Source organism: Macrosteles quadrilineatus, unplaced genomic scaffold (assembly GCF_028750875.1).
Source record: "Macrosteles quadrilineatus isolate MER2022 unplaced genomic scaffold, UCM_ALF_1.0 Scaffold_1__1_contigs__length_201487025, whole genome shotgun sequence".
Classification (NCBI taxonomy): Eukaryota; Metazoa; Arthropoda; class Insecta; order Hemiptera; family Cicadellidae; genus Macrosteles; species Macrosteles quadrilineatus.
In genome coordinates, this window is record NW_026542594.1 from 157,038,463 (window position 1) to 157,066,269 (window position 27,807).

General features: G+C 35.8%; 1 protein-coding gene across 2 annotated transcripts in view; it reads right to left on the reverse strand.

Moving 5' to 3' along the window:
• The window catches only part of LOC128988185 (segmentation protein cap'n'collar), a 143,977-nt gene that overhangs the window by 112,370 nt on the left and 3,800 nt on the right, over positions 1 to 27,807 (reverse strand). Inside the window, exon 2 of one of the 2 annotated variants that reach the window (XM_054409434.1) lies at positions 21,617 to 22,296. The exons of the other annotated variant lie outside the window; for it this stretch is intronic. Coding sequence (XP_054265409.1) covers positions 21,617 to 22,231 — 615 coding nt within the window. The 5' untranslated portion in view covers positions 22,232 to 22,296. The remainder of the gene's footprint in view (positions 1 to 21,616; positions 22,297 to 27,807) is intronic. 2 annotated transcript variants of the gene reach the window in all.

Genomic DNA, 27,807 nt, shown 5'->3' on the forward strand with positions numbered 1-27,807 from the left:
TGAGTGAAAATCCAATTAGGAAAATGGAAATTCGCTTAGTCTGCAGGTTTGCTGCGGCGGGGATATTATGATTGCATCAGCGCTGTTTTAGGCCTACATACTGTGATCATGTTTATATCCGAACGAGATGTCACATGCACATGGGATGAACTATTCAAGCAACTTACCATGTTGGGGAGCGTATCCGTATGTATGACAAGGTTATCCACAATTATAATACAGACACACAGATCACGGCAGCAAGGATGTTGGCGACGAGCGGGATACTGAGATATCAATGGAGTTTGACCTTGGCTTTATCACTAATCAGGCGCCTCTGTGGTAAACAACCGGATCATAGTAGTCACTAGTCACACACAGAGACACACAGACACACCACACATCACTACCACATCACCCCTCAGCTCCGGACAGTCAGTATGGGACTACGAGAACTAAGTGTTTGTAAGATATAACAAGAAAAATACAACAATATAACAAAATAACTTAGTACATTTGGAGTAATTCAAATCAGTGGTGTGGTGCTAGTGCTCGTTGTAAATTCTACAAATTAATTGATATTTTTAGCAAATGTCAACACAAAAACATGTAACTAAACTATACATAACCACGTCATAAAATAAACAAGTTATAATGTTAACTTTCATACGTATCATCATTGACTAAATGGTATCATGTTAACGTTCATGTGAGTATTTGGTATTCCTGGAGATGGCAATACAATGTTAGTCATATAATGTATGATGTAGTAATGATTGATCATATAGTGTATTTTATTGTTGAAGAAAATACAAAGCCTGTGCCGATTTTACTAAGAAAGTCATGATATAATATACTGGTGCCACCGATAAAAAAAATGTGTGCTGTAGTTGGAAAGAAAGTCTGCCCTCCAACCACAACCACTAACAAGCCTGAGCACTCTAGCGGCTAGACTGGCAACTACAATCGTCTGGCTGACTATGGAGAACGTTGTACAGCACATCAAAATCATTATCAACTTGCCATACCATAGATTAAGCATACTAGTATGCTAGTACGCTATCATTGGCTTTTGGATACTGAAGTAGACATCCCAACCATATAGATATATGGTAAATCTTGTAAATCTCCTTGGATTACTGTACTTAGTTGATGTGACATGACAAATGCTTTGATTCAAAATAAATTGTTCCTACAGTTGAAATGTTAGCGTGTTCGACAGGAATCAATAATTTACAATCGACCATCTGTCACAAAAATTAACAATTTACAAGTGTATAATCTGTCGGTGGATCAATTCAACCAAGTTTTTTTTCTAAAGCTTGCTTTAACATGGGAATTGATGGTAAACTACAATCAATAGTAAATGGTTTAAGGAAATATGAAGTAAATTAAACAATATCGTGTAGACAATTAACGTCCCAACCAAGTAGAAACAGATTTTTATGATGAATCGCCAAATTACAGTGTCTACAACTATAACATGATTGGGCGGTATATTTCAAAAGAGAAAAAAAACTAAAGGTACATGATCTTCATTTTAAATACAGCATCGATAGATTTTATTACAAATTTATTTTTAAACATAATAATTAAATGGGTGATCACAAAGATGTGTAATTAATTATGAAAAGTATCCGGCTTGTTATATTAAACCATGTTTGAATAGTGTATTAAGTTTAAATAATGGATTTGATACATTTAGTCAGATTGAGCGTAGACTTATTGGGACAGAATCTAAACTTGTTAAAAAAGTTAAAACTTACCACTAACTAAGTAAGACTATAACTAAGGGATAAGAAGATATATTAAAGCCTATGTTCTTTACGAATTCTTATTTAACGCAAGAGTGGAAAAATCTTCAACCTTCCTTTTCCGATTGCCTAAATATTTGGAGTAATATCCATATTTATTGTGATTTACTATGAATTTGACTAGTCGAGTAAAAATTATAGATTCCAATATTTGAACTACAGTACAGCACGTATTTCGCTACACATAAACATGACTCATGCAATCTTGTTAAACTTGTTAATAATGAAGTCGCAAGATTCCAATACTGTTTGAGTGTTAAATAGGTTTACTATAGTAATAGCTGCCTTATTAATTATATGTGAACAAACTTACGTGCTCTTCAACTTTACAGACCTGAAACAAAAATCGAAAGATAAATTTATTATGTACTTTGACGTTTTAATACTTATTTCGAAAAAAATCTGTTCGTGAAATATTAATATCTATTACTGTACAACAAAGCATAAATAATATGTATGCGTGGCACTGCCATTGAATTAAATACAAAAAGTAAAATTAAATAAATCCAATCAACAACGGTGCGCCGCGCGCCGTGTGCCGAGATACGGCCAACAGTCGGCACGACAGTAACGAAGTTGCCGACACGACATTGCAGGCGCTTAGATATCCCATCTAGCTCGCCGTGCGCTACATTAGCATTACAATTAATTCTTATAAATAAAATCATACACGTTATTTCGGGATTCAGAAGTAATTTGTTTGTACGATAAAAAAGACATAAATAAAAAAAATACATAGAAAACGTTAATAGCTCATAGTCAGTCCCTAATAAATGTTGTGTTCTCCTCGCCTTGAGAGACTGGTGTCATCTATCGACTTGATAAAACAAAGCCGTAGGTCCTTTGGGTAAATCTACATATTTTGGTGGGCTGCAAAACTTAAGGATAAACTGCAAATTACCAGACCAACGCCTTAAGTTAGACCTCCACCACAGGACCTATAACCATAGATTAAAGGAGTAAAGGCCCGTTTTGCCAGAAGCGTCTGGTGCGTCTGAAGCTTAGCGATGATCGCTAGAGCGATAATCGCTCAGCGTCTATCGCTCGGGCCTATTTTGCCAGAAGCGTCTGTTTCTTGCGATTATTTGATCAATGAGTGGTTTACTTTGGTGGCGAATAGAATGTTTCTGAAAATGAGCTGTAAAAAGCAAAAAGTAAAGTATTTGTTAGCTGAGGAATTAGACGATGAAGAGATATTAGAAATAAAGGGCAAACCTAGGGAAGAAGTGCGCACTATGTTTTTAAAGAGACCTGAAGAGGGATATTTTAAATTGTTGATTGGAAATCACTTTCGCTCTGATGAGACCAAGTTTCACTAATTTCATCTAGTTTTTCTGTTTTTCATCTTCTTCACTATTAAATCCCTACTTTGATTGTGACATGTCACTAAACTTGAAAACACAACTTATTTAAGGAAACAAAAGTTAAGTCAACAACTAAACACGTGCTTATTCCAGTAATAATCGCTAGCGACTGCGTCTCCGTCTGCTCCGGGAGCAGTGGTCCGCGTCAGACGCTAGCGTATCAGTTACAGACGCTGGCGGCTGTAGCGATAGACGCTTCTGGCAAAATAGACTAACCTAAAACAATGCAAAGCAGTGGGCAGCGATAGACGCGGAGCGATAATCGCTGAGCGATAGACGCACGAGACGCTTCTGGCAAAACGGGCCTTTAATAGAAAGCAAAGGAGTGTCTACACCTTTAATCTATGCTATAACGTTTGATGAATTTAACCAAAGGTCCTAAATCTTTCGATGATTTTCAAACTAAGGGACTAGCACCTTAAGATTAATTACAAACTAACACATTAAAGTATAATGAAACCAATAGCACCTTCACCGTGGAATCCACGGTGGATTCAGCATATCCTACAGACGACTTCAGATGGACTCTTAGTTCAACATGAACTACACCTTAAGTTTTCAGGCGAATCAAAGGTGTAACACAAACCACAGAATGAAAAAGAAAAGGTATACCTAGATCGTACAATGTATCCTAACGTACATAAGGTACAACAACGGTACAATATAATGGCTCACGTGACCGCATAAATCACCAGCAAGACCTAGATCAAACATGCGTCCATTGTGACACCAGCTGGCCACTACCGTGCAGGTCACCGTATAATGTCTGTTAAAGCTATACCATGTCAATTGTGAACACTGTCAGTTATAACAATCACTAACGTACATAAGGTACAACAACGGTACAATATAATGGCTCACGTGACCGCATAAATCACCAGCAAGACCTAGATCAAACATGCGTCAATTGTGACACCCGCTGGCCACTACCGTGCAGGTCGCCGTATAATGTCTGTTAAAGTTATACCGTGTCAATTGTGAACACTGTCAGTTATAACAATCACTAACGTACATGGTGCACAAGCACAACATTGTTACAAAGTATCAGATTAGTTCACCGTTCATCCGTGGACATTATATTCTGTCAAAATTCATCACTAAGGTCACTTACTGTAGTTCGATCCTGAAAAAGGCCAGTAGGCTTTTGATGGTACGAAACTTAGCCTGTTATTGATTACTGGGCTAAGTAAATGATCCTGACTAACAAATCAGCTATTCATAGCCAGTAAAAAAGGTGTACTACGCATCGCACCTGACACTTCCCACTTTCACCTCCCATTCATGTTTAGGTTGAACATGCTCTTACGTTTAATCTCGCAATAGTAATATACTGATAGATAGATAGATGTAATTGATCATCAAACATCACACATAAAACATAATAGATCATTTCAATAAATAGTTGATATGCAAGACCTAGAACCGTACGTAGTAGTTGCGTCAGCCACTACATGCACAATCAACACAAAACCTACCCCACAACATTACACGCAGGTTACTTTTGTAAAAAAATTTTATAGATGCTTGCGTGAGAGTATTTCTAAATTACCAGACAGTTTCTGCGTATTGTGCCACATAATATGTAGTTAAAACGAACAAACATGGTATTATCATGTTTGTTTGTTTTAACTACGTGCACAAAATTATTACAAGCTAAATTATTACAAAAATAATATAGCTGTGTAATAATAGTCAAAGGTAATATGCAGGTTGCTACCGAAATAGCAACATCAATATTGTATGTTTACCAACGAAGACTGATCATAATTATTCCAAGGTCGTTAGGAAATAAAGTAGGTTTAGATCATAAATTCAGTTCGGTTATGGTTTCGACACAGTAATATCTTCACAGTGAATATGCGCTATTGTTTGTTATTATTTAGCTACTTATGTTGTAATTTACAAGTACAGTATAACCATATGTATGCATTGATCCTTATTGCACTAACACTCTACACAACTCAGTACTGATAACCGTTATGGAACACAGAGTTAGTTATCAGGATTATCAGAAATTGTTTGTTACTCTAGTACACTAATTGATATCGACATATCAGTGACGACCTTCACAACCAGTTACATAATCAATCATTTATCGCTACCAATCACGGATAACGTGTTACCACCGTCGTGGTGATAAACTGGTCAAAGATCAAACTTGGTGTAGAAATAACAGCAATTCTATAGTCTGGTGGAACAAAGAACTGGCTGACTGAGTAAAACAAGATTAGGCCTACATAAAATTACTCGTAGGCCCTATATCAGCATAGAGGAGTGTACTCCTTTAATCTATGATATCAGGTACACAGGTCGTCGACAAGTCAAGTGTTACTCTTGTACTAAATGGGGATTACGATCTAGTTCGTTTGTTAATCTGTATATGTAACATCAAACCTGCACGCTTACTGTGAGGAATGCTTAAATTAAGATATCAACATGATTATAACACACCCGTTACACGTCATGTTTTTCATAACAAATGCTCTTGAAATAATAAAGAATACCCCCACCGCAGCGAACCTGCAGATTAAGTGAATTTCCATTTACTTGGCTAGATTTCTACTAAAATATTCCCTTAAAATTGTCTGATTTATTTCCTATTTAAAAAACATAATTTTTATCACTGCTACAATAGGGAAAGTTGATGAGGTGTTTTTTAATGCTGATAGCTTAGTACGAAATTAATTAAATAGCTCGAGTATATAATTTTGTGGTATTGAGGGGCAATATACATCGTATAAATACGAATAATCAGCCACTAAAATGCTATAAAGATAAATAAGTGCAGGAAGAGTAAAGTAGGTGTTATAAACTGCTAAATTAATACAAGGAACCAAACATTATATCAAGAAAGTGACAAGGAAATAAAATTAGTTTAAGAGCAAACACTAAGAGTAAACAGTCAGAGGCGCAAATAACGGCACTACAGGACTTTCTCTTTGACGACTTTCAGTTATATCTTTAAATACTAAATTGTTATTACGTTGGTTTCCTAATAAGTTATCAATTGTTTTCCTATTTTAACTTGTTTGTAGATTAATCTACTTAACCCCAATCTTTCAGTCGCCACTGTAAATATTTTAGCCTTGAACAGGTTAGCCAGATAAGTTCCTTGTTTTCAAAATACTGTGCGATATTGCAAAATGATTCTCCTTTGACCATTAAATATTGTTTGGCTGATTGAAACAGTAAATTCATTTAACAACACAGATGAAAATTAGACGAAACATCACAAAATAATAAACAAAACGTGCTAATAAACTATCAATACAAAGTAATGCGCAATCAAATTGTATACAGTGCCATGACATTTTATTACACCGTTAACTGAGCGATAACGTTAATTGAGTTATAACATTGGTTTATGCATATATAATAGTTAAATATACCGCATGCAAGATACTTTTCACACGAATAAACCTTCGTATCTAAAAAAAAAATACAATCACTGGTTTAAGACAAGTTTTAACACTTTACTAAAAATAAAAAATAAAATAAAAAATACTCTACAAAGATTATTGCGACACAGATAGTATGTATTTCAGTTCTTGGATTGGTTTCAGTTTTGCTGTCGTCATACTTTTATCTTCGTCGCCATATCACAAACTTGGCGTTGAACAACATTTTCTTCAAATTTAAAATTAAAACTTCACTAATATTTTTGAATTTTTTTTATAAACAATTAACATTATTTTTTTATTTCATAGGCTATTGTGTCTAAGTTTGTATATTTATAGCCAAAGCCAATAAGCCAAGTATGAAGTAATTTTGTGCCGTTCACAATTAATTGAATGTCTACGATGTTTTCTCATGTTTCCTTACTTAGAATTTCAAGTAACGCTTTTGATCTACTGTATTAATTACAAACTTCTATAAATTGAATTAAATTTTCAATTTATTTTTTGGCGATGTATAGGCCTAGAGTATGCTTTGAGCATGAGTGTTAAGTTTTAAGTGACCAAATCAGTACAGATCTCGAGAAAGATAGAAATCGACTACGCAACTCAATCATAACTTTTTATTAACTTGGTCAAAGCATTAACTTTTTTATATACACTATATCCTATTAGTTCCTTTACATTGGGGTTACTAATATTGGCGAGCTGCAACCAACGATATTAAGAACTACGCTGCAACTGAGAATTGGTACACGAGAATGAACTGACTCAATATACTCACTCAATAAATACTCCTTAAACAGACAAATATTGCTACACATGTAGATATTCCAAATTTCCTTTCAGTTAATTAGCTATTATCTAAATCGCAAGTAATTCTAATGTAAGTTTACTGTTTCATAGTCACTGCCTGTCAAAAACGCGATTGTCCGTAAAAGTCAGTTTCCAACGAGCTCCAGTCATGGCTAAGTGGGCTAGATCAATGTGACACCCCTACTTCCTTTACTACTATTCTGGCTGGACCACCCTATACAGTACAATGTACAATGATTTGTTTGGTGGTAGTAGCCAATAACGATAGGAGGGATGGACGAGGGAAAATCTACATTCGATACATGGATATATAGCGTTCTGTGATTATATTTTTGAGACCTAAAGTATCAACGGGCAACCACTAATGTGAATGGAGAAAAGGGTTTTGAGGTACAAAATGTTCGTAATTAGGTGGAAGGAGTTGGGGATTATGAGTTGTTTGCACGGTGTAGGCCACTTAACGTCGTTCATCGGTTTAGCTTTAGCTCGTGATCAAAGTTGATGAAATTGTGTCTCAGGCCTATATGAATCGCGATGAACGACAGGTTGCCAGACTGATAGGGGACTATGACGATCTAGGATAGCGGCAAAACATTTTAGTTTTAAATTAGCCGATCCATGAGCAACATTTCCTGAACATTCGTCACTATCACGATGGAAACTATTGGAAATTAACTGCTGGCCTCGCCATTCAAATTTCTGCGATCTCACTATGGTTTTCACGCACATCTGTTATGTTAATTATCTTTTTTCCCATACTCATCGGTCAAATGGCAACAGGTGTTGACACCACATCCACAGAAATCTTAACATAAAATACAATACATATTTGGAGGGAGCCGTGATTTTCCCTCATACTAGATACTATCGTCACGATTTGAACTGCTGTAGGGTCTTTAATTTACGGACAAGTCGCATATATTGTTTTTTCAAACACAATCGCAAAGTAACACGGTGACAATATGGTCTATAATGTTGGGACAGTGGCGACTGCAGCACGATACAGTATATGCATGTTCTGGCGATCCATCAGCAGTCGGCACCATATGGCCAGGTCGCCACATCTCCTATAAAGGCAAAGTCTGTGTACAGAAATGGTGCTGTGGTAGAAAGTGGCTTCACCTCGACCCGGTCCCCTCCTCTATACCACTGACTACCTTCTACAGTTCATCAGCTTCAGCTTCAGCCACCCGCTACCTACGACCAAGAGTCCTATCGAATAACATAAAATAGTCCACGGGTTTTGCGGCTGAACACCAGGAACTAACCATTTACTTATTATGGTACTTTACAACGTGAGCCATGGCTTGTACACGTGTATTACACGAGTGTCATTATCTGTAGGAGGGCGAGGACGAGCCAATGACCGCTCAAATGTAGGTAACGCGCGGGAGTGACACATATAAACAAACGCGACTTTGACTGTTGATAATAAACACCAACGCCGACGCCACGACGGCACACTGCCAGAACTTAACAACTGCATATGATCTGTTAATGACTGCACCGCATTTATGCACGATGAAATTGTTTTTAACAGCAATTTAACTGCCGGTATATGTTCTTACAATTAGTTAACAGTTTGATTGTCATTTGGCCTGATTAATTACTCTAAACCATTAAATTAACACAAACTAAAAACAATTCTGACAATTATAACCACGATACGATTTGGAAGATAGAGTATGCCTAGATGGATCTCCTTATGATTGCAGGTCGCTTCACTGTTGTCAAGTGGTTTACTACAGTACCACAAAATTCGGAATATTTGCCGATATATCTGCACATTTTCGAAAAAAGGTTTTTTGTCTGATTATAAAAGTTATTTATGTGTTTTATTGACACATTTTCTGTTAATAAACTGTCAAACCGTGGTACAAAAATTCAAATGTAGCCAATAATCTGCTGCTTAGTATACTGACATCAAACATATGGACAATATAGGCCTACGCCACCACATCACTGATAATTTCTGTAAAATTGTTTAGTAACGTGCATCAGGTAGACCATGAGTTAAATGAAGATTCCACATCTGTGTTTGTTTTATTAGCGACATGAAAGTGCGTTGTAATCGAGAAGGCTGCGGGTAATCTAATGACACATAATGACGTTTAATGATGTACCAAATAAGCAAGGATTGCGGTGTCAAAGGATTTCTAGCTAGGACACAAATAACTTAGCCTTGGAATCGATGGTTACAACACTACAATACGTACAAAATAGTAACAATCTACACTGCTGGAGCACATTGATTTAGCATTCAGATATGACGTAATTTTATTACCTTGCGAATTTTAATTCATACTCAAGTCATCAAATTAAAAGATTTAAATGACATTATTGTTAAACTCACATAAACTAACTGGGAAAAATGAATTATCCCCGAAAATAGAGGTAGTACCATAGGTACATAATAGTATTAGTTTAATTTAACAATGTTTTATTTGCTATACAATATTCAAAATAAAATCGATTTTCATGTTCAAAGCAGATAAATAAGTTGATTGGGTAGCCGAGTGGTTAGTGCTCGCCTTACCATCTGAAGGTCGCTGGTTCGATTCCATGCGAGATCGTTACGAGATCATGATGCCATTATCATTGGGCTATCAATGTATGATGCTATTTAACAAAACGTAAGACATTAGATATAAATAAGACCAGGGTTTGGATGGGATAATTACCCTTTACAAAAACGTAAATAATTGCCACATGCTTAATACATGAAGAAAAAGGGGAAGATTTTTTTTTTTAAACAAAACCAAAGTTGTAGGTTTATGTAATATAGCACATTATTATTGCATTGATATATGAACAGTCTATTTTGTAGGATGCAGCCTGTTGGAGATATAAATAGCGGAGGGCGAGTGACAGATTCCACATAATCGTCGTATCCCCGTGTTTATAGGGGACACAACTGGAGTGCAGCCAGGCGTTAAACTGGGACACCTAGATAAGTTAACGCGGTCAAAGACACCAGTTAGCAGCGGCTTAAGACAAAAACTCACGTCTTTCGAAACACAATATACCGGCGTGTTTCGGAAAACCGACGTCCTTGAAGAAAACTCCATATAACCTAAGTTTAGTAGCCATCGGTACTTCACAGCACACAGAGGGTCTGACAGAGACACCAGCATGTGACGTAACTAGACACACAAGTGGTTGGGACATCGCGAATTTCTCTCGCCGATGTCTCTTAAGTAAAGCCCATCTGGTAGAAAGGCACTTGGACACATGTTATGTCGAGTGTAGAGCCGGTATAGCTGAATCGGTATTCCATCCAATTTTTTATTTTGACTCATTAGTAATTAGAAGGCCGGAACTTTAGTTTCGTTAAACGCGTGGACTAATTTTTGATAGAGCTTATAACCAATACATGGTTCATGCGAAACCAAATAGTATAATGTGTAAATATCGGGCAAGTCGTAAGAGTATTTCAAATTTTCAATCAATTTTCAGCCGTTCAACCAATAAGGTTGAAACATCGAAATTGACATTGAGGATATAGCTACTTAGATGATGGGCAGAATTCACGGTGACAATTCAGTTGTAGAACTCGACAAACATATTAAATCTGTGAAACCCGCCGAGGTGGGATAGTGATAGTAATGTTTCCTCGCCGTGTACGAGGTAGAGGTGAGTTGAGGTGGTCACAGTCAAGGCCGTGCGTCACTCAGGGTCGAGAACTGCTGTTGCTGCCTACGACCACGATATCTGCCAAGTGTCCTGGCTCTGCTGGGAGACAAAGGGTATTGCAAGAGTGGGTGTTAGAAGCACGAGTTGAAACCCCATATGTCACTAGTCCCTCAGCAAAACTCGGGAAACTGTGTAAGCACCTTACACAGTGAGCGCGATAAACTCAATCTCATTGCCATCCTGGTACAATACTCGATAGAACCAAGCACCTGTATTGGAACATCATTTTACCATATTAAACTACGTATATGTGAAAACTTACACTTACTGTAAATTATAATACAACTAAGCGTATGAAATACCAATTATTTATTGCTAGTTAACTTTGTAACGAAAAATCCGTCGCGAAATGCGAACAGTCGACGTATAGTAACTACGGACTACTGTAGCAGCAACTGCACGTAGCAAAGCAGGCTGATGTATCGTCAAATTTACTCTTTTATTTCTGATAGATATAATGATGTTTATTATAAATATAGTACTTTAGTTCAAAGCTTATAAGACACCGCTCGGTCATACAACGCACTCCTACATAAATATCGCGCTCTGTTGATCGCAGTGAACACGCAATATAGAATCACATGCGTCAGTACTTCGACTTCAACTCAGCCATTGTAACCTGAATCATCATTTAGTCAGCACTTCATGTGTCAGTCACTGCGTCGTAGTATTGACAAGTTGTTTTGGTGTGTCGTTTATTTAGTTTTTAATAGCGCATGTCAAAATTTTCAGTTTAGCATTATTAAAACTAACAATTCAAAATTACTAACAACGCAGACAATGGTGTCAAGTGACCACGTGCATTTTAGTGGGTTGATAAGATTCAGAACAAACGGAAGTTTATTAAAATATAAACATAGTGATAAACATAACGAGCACCGTGGCTCAATTAGAGCATATCAGGGGAGATGGCTAGAGTGATGGATGACGTTAACGAATAATAATTGAGGATCACAACAAAGCTCTGATGAAAAGTATGACTAATTGTAAACAAAGAGAGGCAAAAGCAATTTGTAGAAAAATCTTACACTGTGTGATCGCTGATAAAATATTTTCAAATGGGAAACTCACTAAAAAGTAGACATTGAACTTTCATCAAATATAATTCTACCCGCGCCCGCATGACTTCAGGGTTGTATTCCACTTGATCAAGGTTTCGTGTTCTACGGGTCCTTTTGTCATCAATTGCGCTGCCTATGAGGGTCTTCGGTCTTTTGCGCTTAAAGATCCAACTGTATTTTACCAACAGGCCTGTGTGATCCGAAGTTATCGTGGGTAGAGCCAATGGTGTGATGGTTCTGGTCGGGTTTAAACCAGCAATTTCTGGCTAATCAGCCAAATACGCTATCACTCAGCTTCGATATTTGATAAAATAATCAGAAAGAAACCTCAAACCAATGATAAACCCCCACTACGTCTCTGAGGTCGCTTATCTTATCGAGAGAGGTCGTAAACAACGTTCCTTTATAAAGAACTGCATCTCGGTGGTTTTTGTGACGATAAGTGGGTTATTTATTAGAACCTGCCTCAACATGCAGATAAATTAGACAGTGTGGGTTAGTGCATATCCGTTAACAAGTTCCATTCTCTATAGCCTTGCTGCCTTCCAAACCAAGGCCTACGACTCGGTCAAGGCGCAAATCACAAACACAACATCCATTAGGGACTAAATGGGTTCGTACAAAAATTACGTCACGTGTGCTGGGCAATTGTGCATAGACGGGCTTTGTTTAACCTCAACACGCTAAAAACGGTGATGGGGAGAGCGCACAAGTTACTAAATTTTTCACACAGAGAATAAATTTTTCCCCATCGGTAAATTGAATACAGTCCCAACGTTATTATTCTTCCCACACATTCTATTCAAACTATTTTCGAATTTGTAATAAAAACGGACAGTAGTTTAGTTTACGACTCAACAACCTAAACATTGACCATTAAAAATCCTCGGGGGGCTTATGTAAAGTAAACAATCAATTAGTCATATTTTTTATTTACAAAAGTACATAGTTTTGTTGTATGATGTAGGTGTCGTCGGATGATGCAACGAGGAGGTGATCGTGTGGTCCGATGACTCAGCATCAGCAACTACGCTCACTGGCTCACTGGCTGACTCACACACTCTCACTAGACGATAACTACACAATCGACGCTGATAAAATGAAACTGAGATACCACGACAATATCGATTTTTATAAAGGGGCACAAGGGAGGCCTACTATACACATTGTTATATACATACAGTAGCTATAAGTCTCCATACAATTTTACAAGGCCGGTTTAAGTAGTTGTGACTCGAGTGTTGCACATATGAGTATCAGTGGCATTGTACTCAGTAAAAAAGTTACAAGACAATACAATTCCATGCCTTGACCTGACTGAGTGAGGGACTTTGTAGTTTTTGTACCGTGGTGAGATGTTACCTATCTACGGTTGCGGTGACACGGATAACATGGCACGACGTCGTCGCTCTGAGATACGGAGAGAAAGTCTAAACCTCTTGACTTCCATAACAGGACATATTTGGAGGTACGTGAACGTTCAGCTATCTGGTCGGACACTTCAGTATCTAGGTTCATTTGTCTTGCCATGTCTACGCTTCTGTTATTGGTACGAATGTTTTCAACAGAAAAAGATAGTTCATCTGAACTGAATTCATCTGAATTCGGGGGTTTTCTGAGAATCAGTAGCTTAATGGTTCGAAACTGGACCCAGCTGTCCCTGATTATTGGGCTTTTAAATTATGTTGATTGATGAAACAGCTGATCTTGGTCATTTAAAAAGCTACACAGATTTTCTCTTATCGTTCTACACTCATATTTAGGTAAAAAGATCATCTATGTCCCTGAGTGGCTTCCCCATCTCATAATGATAAAGATAGTGGTAAAGAAATAAGTTAAACGTAAAAAAAAATATAAATTTCAGTCACGTTTGTGGAATTACAACACGTGTAAAGTACCAGTTAGTGATGAAGGTGAAGACCATGAGAGGGCCTCCTAGCATGTACCCTACTACGAATCTCATGGCAGCCCTCAGCCCTGCCTGCTACTGATGGTCACGCACAACAATCTGGCCGTTTTATTTTGGACACGGTTATTAGCATCAGTTCCGGCACTGCCCGGTACACGGTGCACGCATGTGGTGCGAGAAACGGTTACAAAGGAATCCCAAACAAGTAGTGTTCCCAGTGAATGAGGAAGTAAAAGAAAGTTTGAACTGTTATAAATCATAAAATCAACTTTTCTCCAAAACAATACACCTGAGCAACAAAACAAGGGACAAGAAAACAATGACATTTGAGGAGAAAACAGACGACATGATAAGATTATTTAATAAAAGTATTTAATTAGATTTTTCTCTATTGGTATATAAAATTAATATAAAATCCACTATTGCAAACCTTTTTTGCGACATATTAGTGCAATTTCTTTACCAGTTTATATGACACTTATCATCAATACAATCTTTAAAAGAAATCCTACACATTGAAAGAAAACCATTGTTATTTTGCATGTCCTATGTTGTTTATCTATTGGCACTGAAGTTAATTTTATATTTTCTTAAGTAATCCATCTGAACTCCATACTGCACCTAAAAAGTCTGTCTTCCAATTTAATTTCACCTGTTCAATGTGACCTAAATAATTGATTGACAAGAGTATCATAAACTAATTGGTTCCGACATTGGAATCTCTGGCCAACAGCAAGTGGCCAGTCAAATTGTAATTTACAATTCCAGTAAAACGAATTACAGAAATTGCAGTTTTACTTTTAGAAATATTTTACCATCCTAACTTGACCCCTTTATTTAATCAATAGAAAAATGTATTTAACCTACCTACCTAAAAAATGCAGTACAATACAATACAATAAAGCTGGCAAGAATTAATATCTTAAGAATGACAGTCAATCTCCGTTGGCTTTTTAAACTTAGAGCTGTTTTGTTTTGACGCTTATACTTCTTGTAAGCGCAGGTTACATGTTTTACACACATGCATCTTGCGGTGCGACTAGCATTTTTGATGATGAGTATTGCTTTTTGGCGCTCAGTTCATTGGAAAATGTCGACATCAAGGTCGGATGATAAAATGCTGTAGGGTGAAGAAAACATTGGGTACCCCGCTTATTGACGCCAAAAAGTTAAAAGTAACCAATACATGATCGGCCAACAACTCTTGGAACATCCAGAGAACTTTCAGAAGTTGTACCGCATGAATCCAGAGAAATTTATAAAATACATAACATTCTGAGAGACCACTGTGACATAAAGAATAGTAGATAGCATGATTTTGTCAGTGTCAGGAGCGACTCTCTATTTTATCACGGTATGTAGTATATGAATGAATACTTTTAGTGTTTATGCAATATAGCCATGAGTCTTGGAAATGTGTTCTGCGCATGCAAAAACTGAAGATGCACGCAGCGCCAAAACACCGACCGAAAGGTTCCTAGTGGAGCTGCAAGATGCCAGTAGCACGATACCAGTGGCATATGTGTGTAAGTTCCATGTGATTAACACAGGTTGGTTTTCAAGCTGCATGCTACCCCACTAGCAAGAAAAATGCTAGTCGCACCGTGCGAGATGCATATGTGTGTAACCCACTTAAAAGATAATGGTGCTAAACTAAGGTAATTTTTTTTGTTTGCATTTATTAAATCAGCTGGTAATGCCAACAATGGGAAGTATAAGTCTTGATTACTTGATCAGGTCTCATGGTAAGACCAAGACCCGGGACAGATTTACCTACTTTTTTGATTTCAGGTCCTCAGAGGCCAAAAACAACATCCATTAAATGCATATAAATATGTATCCATATTTATTTAAAATTGTAAAAACTGTTAATTTAAAATTTTCATGTAGCCTACCGGTAAATCTTATAGAAAAAAGTAAACCGTTAAAGTTTGCTTGTTTATATAAACGGACTATGATCAAATTAGGAAAATTTTTTTGTATCATACTGAATTAATATTTCACAAAAAACACTAACTATTACCTTCTGTGTCGCAGCCAACCTATGTACGCGATAAACTAATGTCATTTAAATAGGGAATAAATCTGATATTTTTAAGGAGATTGGCTTATTCTGCAGGTTTGCTGTGGCGGGGGTATTTTAAATTGATACAACAAGGCAAGAAAAGGGGTTTTGTGTGTTGCTCCAACTGGAGCCTTTGTGACTGTTAAACAAAATGTAAAAAAACAGAAAGGACCCTCCTTGTATTAATTAGGCCTACTGTATATAGGACCGGTGAGGAAGTTTTCTTAAACAGTCAAAATAGTGCTATAAAACCAGTAAAAGTATCGGTAGCTAAAGGTGTTTACTATCAAATTACAACGATTCATCTAGCAAAGAAATTTTGTAATCCAAAAATAAGAAATCCATATCTGCTGAGAATATAAACTAGCTATGACAGAAATAGATTAGTACAATAAAACACGATAGGAAGCTGTTGATGGTTGAGTGATCGGGTTGCCAAGTGGAGGATCCATGCCAAGGCCTCTACAAAGCAAGGCCGGCCACTAGGCCTAAACACTGGCATGTCATTTGTAATTATACACGATACTTTGAGGAAGTGCCTGCAAAAACTCACCAAGAAACAGCAGAATTTACTATGGTATTATATTGCTTTTGTATGTCTCTTTGATTTAAATTATTATAGCTTTTTCACATACAAAGCAATTACTGTAACCTTTGAAGAAGACAGCAAGGTTGAGATATCAAAAAATGGAATCTATTAAAAATTGGAAATGAGGAAATGGAAATGAAAATTATAAAACCTTTGTCTTGATGGAGACAAATTAATTGCTCTATGCCTAAGCTTGACTTTACACAAAAGTCAAAAGTCCACAAGAGTCACATGATCTCGACACAACCGCATCCTAAATGAACACATAGTATACTCATATAACACTTTAAGAATTATGTGAAGAAACGGTGAGCCTGAGCCTAATATATATTATATATATTTATACAATATATTTTTACACAGTTTTACGTAGACTTTACTAATTCAATTTAGCAATCCTACCTAACAGTATATCACTTTATTTTTAATCATTTTGAATAATGGCATTAAATTGCATATACATTACAAAATTATATTTCCCTTGACAGCTGTGCTGGGGTACTGCTGCCAGGTATGGGAAGCAGAGCAAGGACTACGGGTGTGAGTAACCCGACAACTGTTTACCTGGCTACTTTATATGAACGACATCGACAATAATCTATTTTTGAACAGATTACTTTTAAAGTAATCCCATTTTAGTTTCAAGCTGAATTTAAACAAGAATGAACCTGTTAGAATACTCAAGACTGTAGGTTACATAGATGATTTAGCACCGCTTATGTGTTTTGTTTAAATATGTAAAAAGAATCACGGCACAGTGCAAATGTTATGAATGTGTGTTTATGTGTTTACACTACCAAGCTTCTGGATTATGGAACCCCTTACAATAGTCGGCAACCAGAAACTAATAATAATAATCATTCAAGAGAAGTATAATAACTATCTGTAAAACATTAGTCGATTTGCTTTAACAATTTATGAAAAATATTTCCACTAGGTTTTTGCATAGATTAAACATAATCCCTAAGGGAGTATGTATAATCTATGGTTTCTGTCATTATATTTGAACTACAGTATCTCAATAGTTACACTCACTGCTCCAGGTGCAAAATAGTTACAATGAACAAATAGTTTAAGGTGCTAAACACAATTAGTGACTAGGTTACTTTTAAATGCTATACTGTATTCATTAAGAAGAAGGTAATTACTGTTGTTTTCTTTTTTTATAAGTGTCTAAATTGTTCGTAGGCCTAATGTTTAGTCAATTGATCTAGATTAAGATACTTAAACCGTAGGTACGATAAAGAGATCAATAAAATATCTAAGTTTACCTCCCTATACTACCTCAATTACTGGTTAACCCTTTCAATGCTAGAATATTTTTTTGTAATTTTCCAAAAAATGCTTCTAGAGTTATTTACTTATTACGTCCGAAAAGTGCTAGGCTTGCCAAGGGAGCAAAGTCTAGTGTGCGAGAAAAAATCAGTAAAAATAAATTTTTTTATCTCAAAAGTGCTAAAGAACAATATATCAGGCCTTGATTGTAGGAATCAAAAGAAACCATCGCTGTTTTGAAACAACAGCCGAGTCAACCGATGTACCCATTTAATCTCACACCATTGAAAGTCGTGCCGGCACGATATATTGTCGCTTAGCGCTTTTCTGATAAAATGCGAACAACAATATATCGTTCCATAGCACTTTTTGGGAAAAAGACGCACAACGATATATCATTGCATAACACTGAATGGGTTAAATACAAATTGATTTCATGATGAATTTTGAACCAAAAATAAATGTATAGTTAGACACACCTATAGTTTATTATTGGTAGAAAAGTGTGGAAAATAGGTATAACGCAGGTTTGAACATTTTAAATGGAATGCATTAGGGAAAATGCACCCCATTCCCTATTCCATTATTCCCTCAGATAAACAAGTTTAAGGAAGCAAAGTCTTTCTTGCATTGGAGAAGCCCTGTTGAACAAGAGATACTACTTGCAGAAGCAAACCAACACTGAGCAATAAATTCGTCAAATAAATTTATCTGTTTATATTAATAGCTGGCCTAGATGGAAGAGAAATGTGGATAACGTTATGTGTTTAAGGGTGTCAGGGATCCAAGAATACGATTCAGTAAAACCAATAAATTTTGAATCATTAGAATGGGTTCGCTGATGAAATGGCTTTCAGCTTCTGACAAGAGAACTAAATCAGCTGTCAAACACTGTGCCAGAAAACACACCAAGTAATGCCACTGCACTTGTGCGTCAATATCACAATAATCTTAAATCTTTATCTACGAAGCTAAACTAGGTACAGTACTGTATAAGGATTATTCAGATTGACTTGCAACAAAAAACTACTAGGTAAATTTCTGTTACCTTTACCAATTATTTTATACCGTATGCATTTTCAAAACCTGTTACATATCAGTTAAAAGTTGGTTTTAAGAAAACTAACTAATGAAATAGTTAATTTAAAAGTGTTATTTTTTATGTGTGAAATAGTTTGTTTGATAATGTTATTTTGTATAGTATTGAGTTTACAGTAGTTACTGTACCTTAGCCACAGTAATTTGTTGAAAATAGATACTAGACCTACTGTGACACAAATTATACAATCAAACTAAAATATTTTTTTCTCCTGAATGATTCAAAAAAGGTTTCAGGATTAAAAGAAGTTTATTAGTTGTAGGATTGTCAATCTATAATAATTGCTAAACCTGAAGACTGAACAAATTTCCATTTGCCTATCAGATTTTCAATCAAATTTTTCCTTAAAAAAAAAAACACTTCAGATGTAGCCTATTTCCTGTTTAAATCATTTTAGATTTAATGAGTTAGGGTTGCTGGTGTTAATGAGTAAAATGTTAATAGCTTAGTATAAAATAAATAAATAATTAAATTTTATTAATATATAATGAAACAAGCAAACTACAATAATAGTTTACTTATCCTCCACAATAGGCTACACTTTTCTACCAAATTTCATCAAAATCTGTTGACTTTTATGTTATTGTGCTAGTATACACATACAGCCTATAAATATATTTGAACAGATCATGTTATTGGCCTTTGGGAACATCAAAACAAAAAAGTTAAAGCGGTCCCGGGTGTAGATCTTACCATGAGACCTACAACGGTGATAGGTTATTCCCAATATAAGAAATTTGCAAAAAATACACAAAACATGATTTAGAACAAAATATGTAACAGTGTCAAAAGGTTTTTCAGCAAAGCCACATTTCTTAACTGGAGCTATGTCTCACAAGTATTCAATAGTTGACAGACCAGTTGAATTTCAGAACTCAGGAAGGAGCTGGGGTTAAAATATGTTACGTCAGCAGACTAAGTTAACTTCTGCATAGACTCACAAAAAGGAAATAAACGTTTACGTCATAGTACTGCAGCAAAAACCCGTTTCGATACATGCGTTGTGGGTCTCAAGTAAAAAGCCTTTTTAGTCACTAGGGAGTAAATATCAGCTATTACAAACTCAGTTGTAAACTTGTAAGCAATCGCATGTGTACCGAAATTATGTATGATTTAAAATCAGTTATAGCTATAGTTTCATTCTTGTCAATAGTTTGACATATCGATAGTATAATGTTCACTAAAACCATCATAATAGACAAAATCATTGAATCACTTACTTAAATGCTGCTTGTTTGTATTAACAAAATAAGTAACAACAACAACCAAAGTTTAATTAGAATATGTAGAAGAAATTTGCATAATCCGCAGTTTTCTGCAACAGGTATTTAGCAAACAGTTATTTAAGGTATTACCCACTAATCAGCAGATCCATTAAAAACTTTGATTGTATTACACACAATGTTTTTGAACGTCCAAAGGCTTTCCAGCTGATTAAAATACCCAATGGTTTTTTCTTCATCCCCATATGTAACTGGTTCAAGGTATCTATTTTGATTTGTGCTAATAAATAGCTTTAAAATATTAAAATGTGCAACACTCGAAAAACTCAGCATGATCAGTTTCTTTGCCCCTGCAAAGGTACATTAAGAAAAGTTTCCTTTCCATGGACCTTTGTTATAATAATTTGATTTAAAATATAAAGTACTAAATAGAACTGAAGATAATTCAAAAGACATCATTGTTCATTATTCTTTCCAAGACAAAAGGCACATTCTTCTTCTTTTATGTCATCAAATGTAAATAGAAACTGTCAAGACATCTAACCAAAGCTTGCAGATAAAGCCAAAAGCATATTTTACTGCAGACAGGTTTCACTTTACAAGGTCCCGATGTATTTAGCAAGGGACAAGATCAGGTCATCAAACCCATTCACCAACTGCACAAAGACTCTTGGCAAGTTCTTTGGTGACCCGAGATATTCAAATTCTATTTTAACAGTCGCTGACCTACACCAAGTGACAAATGGGGACCACTTGTTTACTTCAAGTGATGCACATGTGGATTGCATTGACCCACCCATTTGCAAATCTTCAGTGAAATCTAATGCTGTCAACACATAAAACATTCAAAGAGCTCTAATTCCGAGAACACCACTCCCAAAATGAATGTGGATATTTGAAAGCAAATTACTTGGCAAGGCTTGCATTTACACACATGATCCACTAATAGGAAAATCTGTTGAACGCTAAATATAGTTAAGCTTAGAAGAGATGATACCTCAGATATGTTTATGTAATGTTTGAGATATTAAGTTGAAAATATCTTCAACAAAATACTACTATGTCTTTAGACGTTGGTTTCAAAACTTGCGGTTAAAAAATGTGGGAGCTGAAAGATTTTTAAATGTCATAGAAGCAACTTCTTCAGACCTGTTAAGTAAACATTATAAAAGTGAAAACTTTAATTCTTGGACAATCTTATGTTTTATAAACACAAAACAACATTTAACAATGTTGTTGATGTGGCTACTGAGGAACACCAATAGGTGTAACTAACAGTGAAACTAAATAATCCTAAAATAATCATAACCCTGATCAATTAGTAGGCCACTTACCTCCTGAGTTAGTTCATCTCCAATTCTAGGTTCTGCTTTTGACTCCACAGCTAAACTGTCAAGAAACGTATCCGTCTGGTAATCCTCATCAGCCTTCAATAAAAACTCGCTGGCACCAAATAATGTATCGTTTAATGAATACTGATTGAAATCACTGTCACCAGGTTCTAATTTTACATCTACCTCACTCAAATCAAGACCACTAGCGGTATCACCTTCACTCGTCCTAGACGCTTCATCTGTACGATTCAACAAATGTGTGTTATTCAAACTTTCAGAGTCATTTGTTTCGTTATTCCCGTCAATGTTTAGTAAGTAGGCAGTAACATCTTGAAGTGAGTTTATCCTGTTGTATCTGCCCAAGGAATTGAGATCATCAAACACTTGTTGTTCATAGTTGAGAAGGACTGAGTCTAGGTTCTTGGGGTGTATTTGCACATCTCTGCGAACGAGGGAGTGTGAGTGTTCCCACCCCTGAATGTCGTCTATTCCTACACCGATAGCTGGTGAGTCGTAGTCGTAACTTAGAGAGGATCTCCTGTCCACCCGTAGCAAGCTTAGCAAAATTGCCAGCTGCAGAAGTTCATCACGATACACTTTTTTCAGACACAACATCTTGATCAACTTGATATTGCTGCTTCCAAACCTGTTCTCACTCCATTTTCTTCCAGCTTGGCATTCTGAAAGAAAATATACAGTATGAATCACAAAGAACCAAGGGGAAATAATAAAATCAAATTAGGAACAGTTACAATGTTTTTACAAGTGATAAAGTTAGTTAAACAGTGAAGTTCAAACAGGTGTGAGAAATTAGGTTAATAAGTGAGCTCTAAGTTAATTGTCAATGTATAAACTAATTTGAAGTTTTTCACCTAGCACTTTCCTCACCAAAATACCATACTTTAATAAAAAATTCTCAAAGTTTTTTTAGACATTAAACTTGTTATTTTACCATATTTAAGAAACTTATTTTATTATAGTCTTTTCCCAATTTATAAAAGGATATAGTTTAAGAAAAATAACTAAAAATTAGATAATAGCAAATACTGTGGCATAAAATTTATGAAGGTATTGAGAGTTTGACAGGTATTGGCTGGGGAATTGAAAACATTTACGTAGACTTAAATTGGAGTAAATTACATGGAACAGTGACTTAAACCAAAGAGCTAAAAAAAACTTAACTTCTAATTTAAAATGATTGATAGGTACATAAAACATGACGACAATAAGAATCGAAAGCAAAAGCTAATTCTTTATCCATACCATTTATTCTCAATTGCCAAATATGAAGGTAAACACGTCTTCTAATGATATGTTTCAAATTCCTTTTTGCTTTGAAACACTCCATTGAACCTTTCCATCAAAGAACGTCATAAGTTAAGCAACCACATATCAACTAACCAAAATTAAACCTGTAACAACTATTACTGTAAAACAAACCTGCCATGTCTGTAAGTGTAACAGTTGTGAGGCCGACCAGGTGTTAATGCATACTGAATGTCCCCCCAACCAAAGGTCAAAAAGGTAGCTGATTAAAATACCCACATACATAATGCATTGGCCAGTGGTTATGTCAAAGGAACAGAAGACCTAGTTGAATTCACACCACACAATAGCCTTGTTTCACATTCATTACAGTCTTGACTTCATTAAATATAGGGAGTACAAATGTTTTGTGTTTTGGGTCTACTATTAAAACTGCTTATGACATGTGTATTATGAATGAAAAAATAAACAATGAAGATATTATGAGTGTTGTTATCAATGCAACGAGACTGAACAATCTATAGATTAGAACAATGCTCAGTCCTGTATCATTGAGGATTTTACAATTGCACAACCTATAACTAATCTGAGTTATGACACACTCAAAACCATTTCCATCCTTGGATGGCTTTTATTCTATAAAGATAGATAGCCTACACTGATTAGAAGTGATAGATTTAAACTAACTTATCCTCAACTATTAATGTTCCTATAAGGCACAACAATTAACCCACTTCGGTTTTGAAAAATTTAGGTGTCTAAGCCAAAGCCTGATCAGACACTTCACCGACACCTCTAACGATTTTGCAAATTTTATTTACCATTGAATTTAAAGCCGGGTTGATTCAGGAAAAACATTTGAAAACAGAGACATTCATTAGATTTTTTGATAAATTATCTGCTTTGCTCTCCTTGATAAAATTTCATCCAAACATGATTAATATGGAGAGGCCCAATTGAATTTAGAATAGGAATGGGTTTAATGATAGGCCTGTGAGATACAGATATTGTATGGGAGGGTTATAAAGCTAAATTGCTAAATTAAATAGGCCTAGATTTGTAAGCAAAAACTACTTTTTATCTCAATCTCTTGTGAACTAGTATGCCTATTTGCTTCTGCCCCAGCGGCCTTTAAAATTCTCTTCCCATGTTATTCTTATGGAGGAAAAAAGGGGTTTTTGTGACAACTAATTTGAGAGAGCGGCTGGGCGTAGAAGCTAGAGGTGTCTAAAGAGGTCACGAATTGTGGATATTTATAGGCATGCACTGTGGATACTATACACCCTGGTGTGGATTAACGTCCGCACTGGTGAGTACTACAACTATCCTGATAGTTAGACCAATTTGTAAATACCAAGGCAAAAATGTGGATCGGATTCCACTATATAAACTGTAGGTCCCTTAGTTGCCATTTGTGCTGTGTCTAAGGAATGTTGGCCTTAGTCAGTAACAAGACTAAAAGATCGCGCCATTCATCCTACAGTCATCTCCATTCATACTTGGCTTAAAATATGGTCGCCATTTCATTGAAAAGTATAAAGTAAGAAAAGTCTTGGTCTGTAGATAAGCCATCAAAAGAGAAACAAGGTCAATTCCCTTGGGGCTCTGCCTCAGTGGCCTTTAAAATTTCCCTAGATAGCACCTTCTAACAAACCTCGCTTACTTGTAAAATTAAAATTTTTATCATAACCCCTTCACAATCGAGATATCGCCTGATAATCAATTAAATCCAGTTATACTCAAAGTTCATGACATCATCATTTTCAGAACCCAACACCTCGATATAGTTATCTCGAATGTTCAGCAAGTTTACATAGGCCTATAAGTTACAGTAGCACTTTCAAAACTCAACATTAGCTTTGGTTACTCGAAAAACCCGAAGTTTTATCGTAGGCCTACCCTCTGGTCAATCCATCTGAAGTTATCCAATGAGGGTTGCTTGACCATTTTGTATTTTGACTATTTTCATACCGTTTGTTACCCTTATAATAAGTATCTTAAATCCATTTTTTTATTTATTTTATATAGTTAACTTATATTGGAGATATTGGCAATTAATAATGAAATCGATAATTAAATTTACAGGTTCAACAAGGCCATTATATAATGATTTTATTTTATTTACTAGCGCTTTCAGAAACTACCGGTACGCTACCAGTAGTACAAAAAGTAAATATTTACTTAATAATAAATTAATTTTAAACAAAGTTAAACAGATGTTGTAAAGGATAGCCTATTGGAAAAATATATAAAAATTAATAGGCCTAGAATGGGGCATGGATTAAAATTCTTTAATTCCATTAAAATATGAGGACTCATAAGGTTAACATGGGAAACTCCAGAGTCACTGGGGCGGAGCCCGAAAGGATCTTTGAGATGAGAATATGCCTAGGGCTATATGTTAATCGGGAATCTGAGCTATCATCATGCCAAATTTCTGCCCAATCCGTCGAGTAATTAATGTGTGATTGAACTTCAAACAAACAAACACACTAACTTTCACATTTATAATATTAGTAAGATTATTAAATACTAAGGCTAGCAAGGGCTGACTTCTCAGGTCTTCTGTACTTTGCATGAGCTTGGTGTTCTTTGAATCTTGTTTGGACTTTTCTTTTTGTGTGGCCGATATATTTCATGTTACAATCATTACCTACAATTAATTTCATAAATTCCAGAGATGTCAAATTTTGATAGTTTTTCTTTAGGATTGCCTAATTTCGATTTCAGTAGGTTAATAGGTCTGAAAGTTAAATTTTGTGATGTTTTATTTTTTTAAATGCTCTTAATGTTTCTTGCGAATTTTGAGTTGTACGTCATACTAGGCCTAATCCAATTATTTTCTTTTTTCTTTTCAGAAATGTGGCTCTAGTTCTCTGATTTTTCTGTCTTTTTAATTTAGCTTTTCTTAACATGTTGTCTAATATTTTGTAGTGTATCAATTAAAAGTTGCTAGCTTTTGTGCAAAAATGGAGTATCCATAATTTTATCTAGCTTCGTTCTAAGGAAGTTGGCTGCTATTTTTGTTAGGCCGCACAAGGTATTTTTTGGGCTTTACTGGCATAAATTAAATTTCATTGTAGGCTACAGAATAGAGCTAGAATAACGAGACTATTTAGGATAAAACTATGTCCTACGACGCGTTGTGCGGAACACCATGCAACTTTCGGTGAAAATCCGCAGGTTGGGGCGTCGGTGCACATATTGCTCCACGCAAGACCTGTCCCATGACGCGTTTCGCCGACTGGGGGCTGCAGTGGATGGTGTACAAGATAGAGACATCATTCCTAAACTTTATTTGTATCGAGCCCTTAATGATTAATGACGTAATTTCAAAACTGCCCTTTCTTGTTTTGTAAACATCACGGCAGATTTTTCGCTTTTTCTGTTATGTTTGGTTGTGTTTTGCTTGTTTCGGTCCATGCAATATTGTTATTTTTGTTTTGCACCCAAATTAGTTATCAAAATTTCCTGGAATTTGAGATTGTTATTGAAACTTCTTCCTGTTTGTTAACTTGTATTTATTGTTGCTTTTTATTGTTATTTATTATATTGTTCAATTATTGTTGTCAAATGTTATTGCATGTTATACTGTACTGAATTGTTTCTCATTTTGCAGCTGTTATTTTTCTTCAAATTGTATCAATCTAAATCTCCTATGTATTGGCGTCAGCCATTTGTCAATAAATAAATAAATGATGAGTGATTCGGGAAGTGATAGTGAATTTAGCGTGCGCTGCTTTATTTATTGTTGGGTTTATTTTTTTTACTACTGTATTTATTAATTACTTATAATTTTTACAGCTTTCTGTGGCAAGGCATCAAACTTTCTTCTATTTCAATTCCTTTAATGAGGACTGGACACTAAGTTGAGAATGGATGCGCTTCCACGCTTGAAAATGTAGTTTGTCTTTATGGTTCTAAGTCATTGGGTTCCATATCACTGGTTCACTCTCAAACAAACCCAAAAACTCCATTTTTGCACAAAAGCTAACAAAAAACTAGCAGATTAACGGACAGCTCAACAAGTCACCTGTTCGCCCGTGACTGGCCCAGGGCGGTCCTCGCTCCAACCCGCGCCTTTGATGTTTAGACACGGTACCGACTACCTACAGGAATGGACGTGCTACCCCACTCTGGCGCGTACCCGGTCCCATGACGAGAGGTGTTAGTTGTGGGACATAAGCTTTTATACCATTATTTTCTATGAAATCCCCTCTATTAAGTTAAAGTTTTTAATTTAAATAAACCTTGCAGATGATTTTGTCACAATCAGCACAGAACTTAGTTTTTTATTTCAGGCTAGATCTTAGGAAAACTTAAAATTGATTGTCTAAATTGGTTGGACAGAGTTCACACCTGGCATTAAGCATACTACACCAAGGTAGTTAGCAAGTGTTTTCTTGATTACAAACGTCACAATTAGATGATTGTTGTAACCACAGTTTGCAATGGGGTGAAATGTTTCCAAATAATGTCGCCCTCTCTGATTAAGTAGGTAAGTTATTTAGGTACTTAGGGCGACAAGAAGGGGTTTAACAATTTTAGATAGCTGGATATTATCTTAACAACTAAACTGTAAGTTATGTTAATTTAGACATGCTTAGCATCTTAACTACCTACCGGTAATTAAATGCCAATGCTCATGCAGGGTAAAGTCTCTTTAAGATCTCCCATTACAAAATCGGGGTTCTATATCAACCTTGATTTAGATTGTCCAATAAACAGGTCAACTAAAAGATAGGTCTACTAGGGCAGGAAGCTCAGGGGTGCCTTTACTTTCTTTCCCTCATAGTATTAAAAATGAGCCAGGAGAAAATTTTGGTATTTTCCCAGTGGGGGGGGGGCAAGAATTCTAGGGTTATTTTAAGAAAAATTGGATAAATTATTTCTACAAGCGTCCTGGCTACTCACCTCTTTTAACT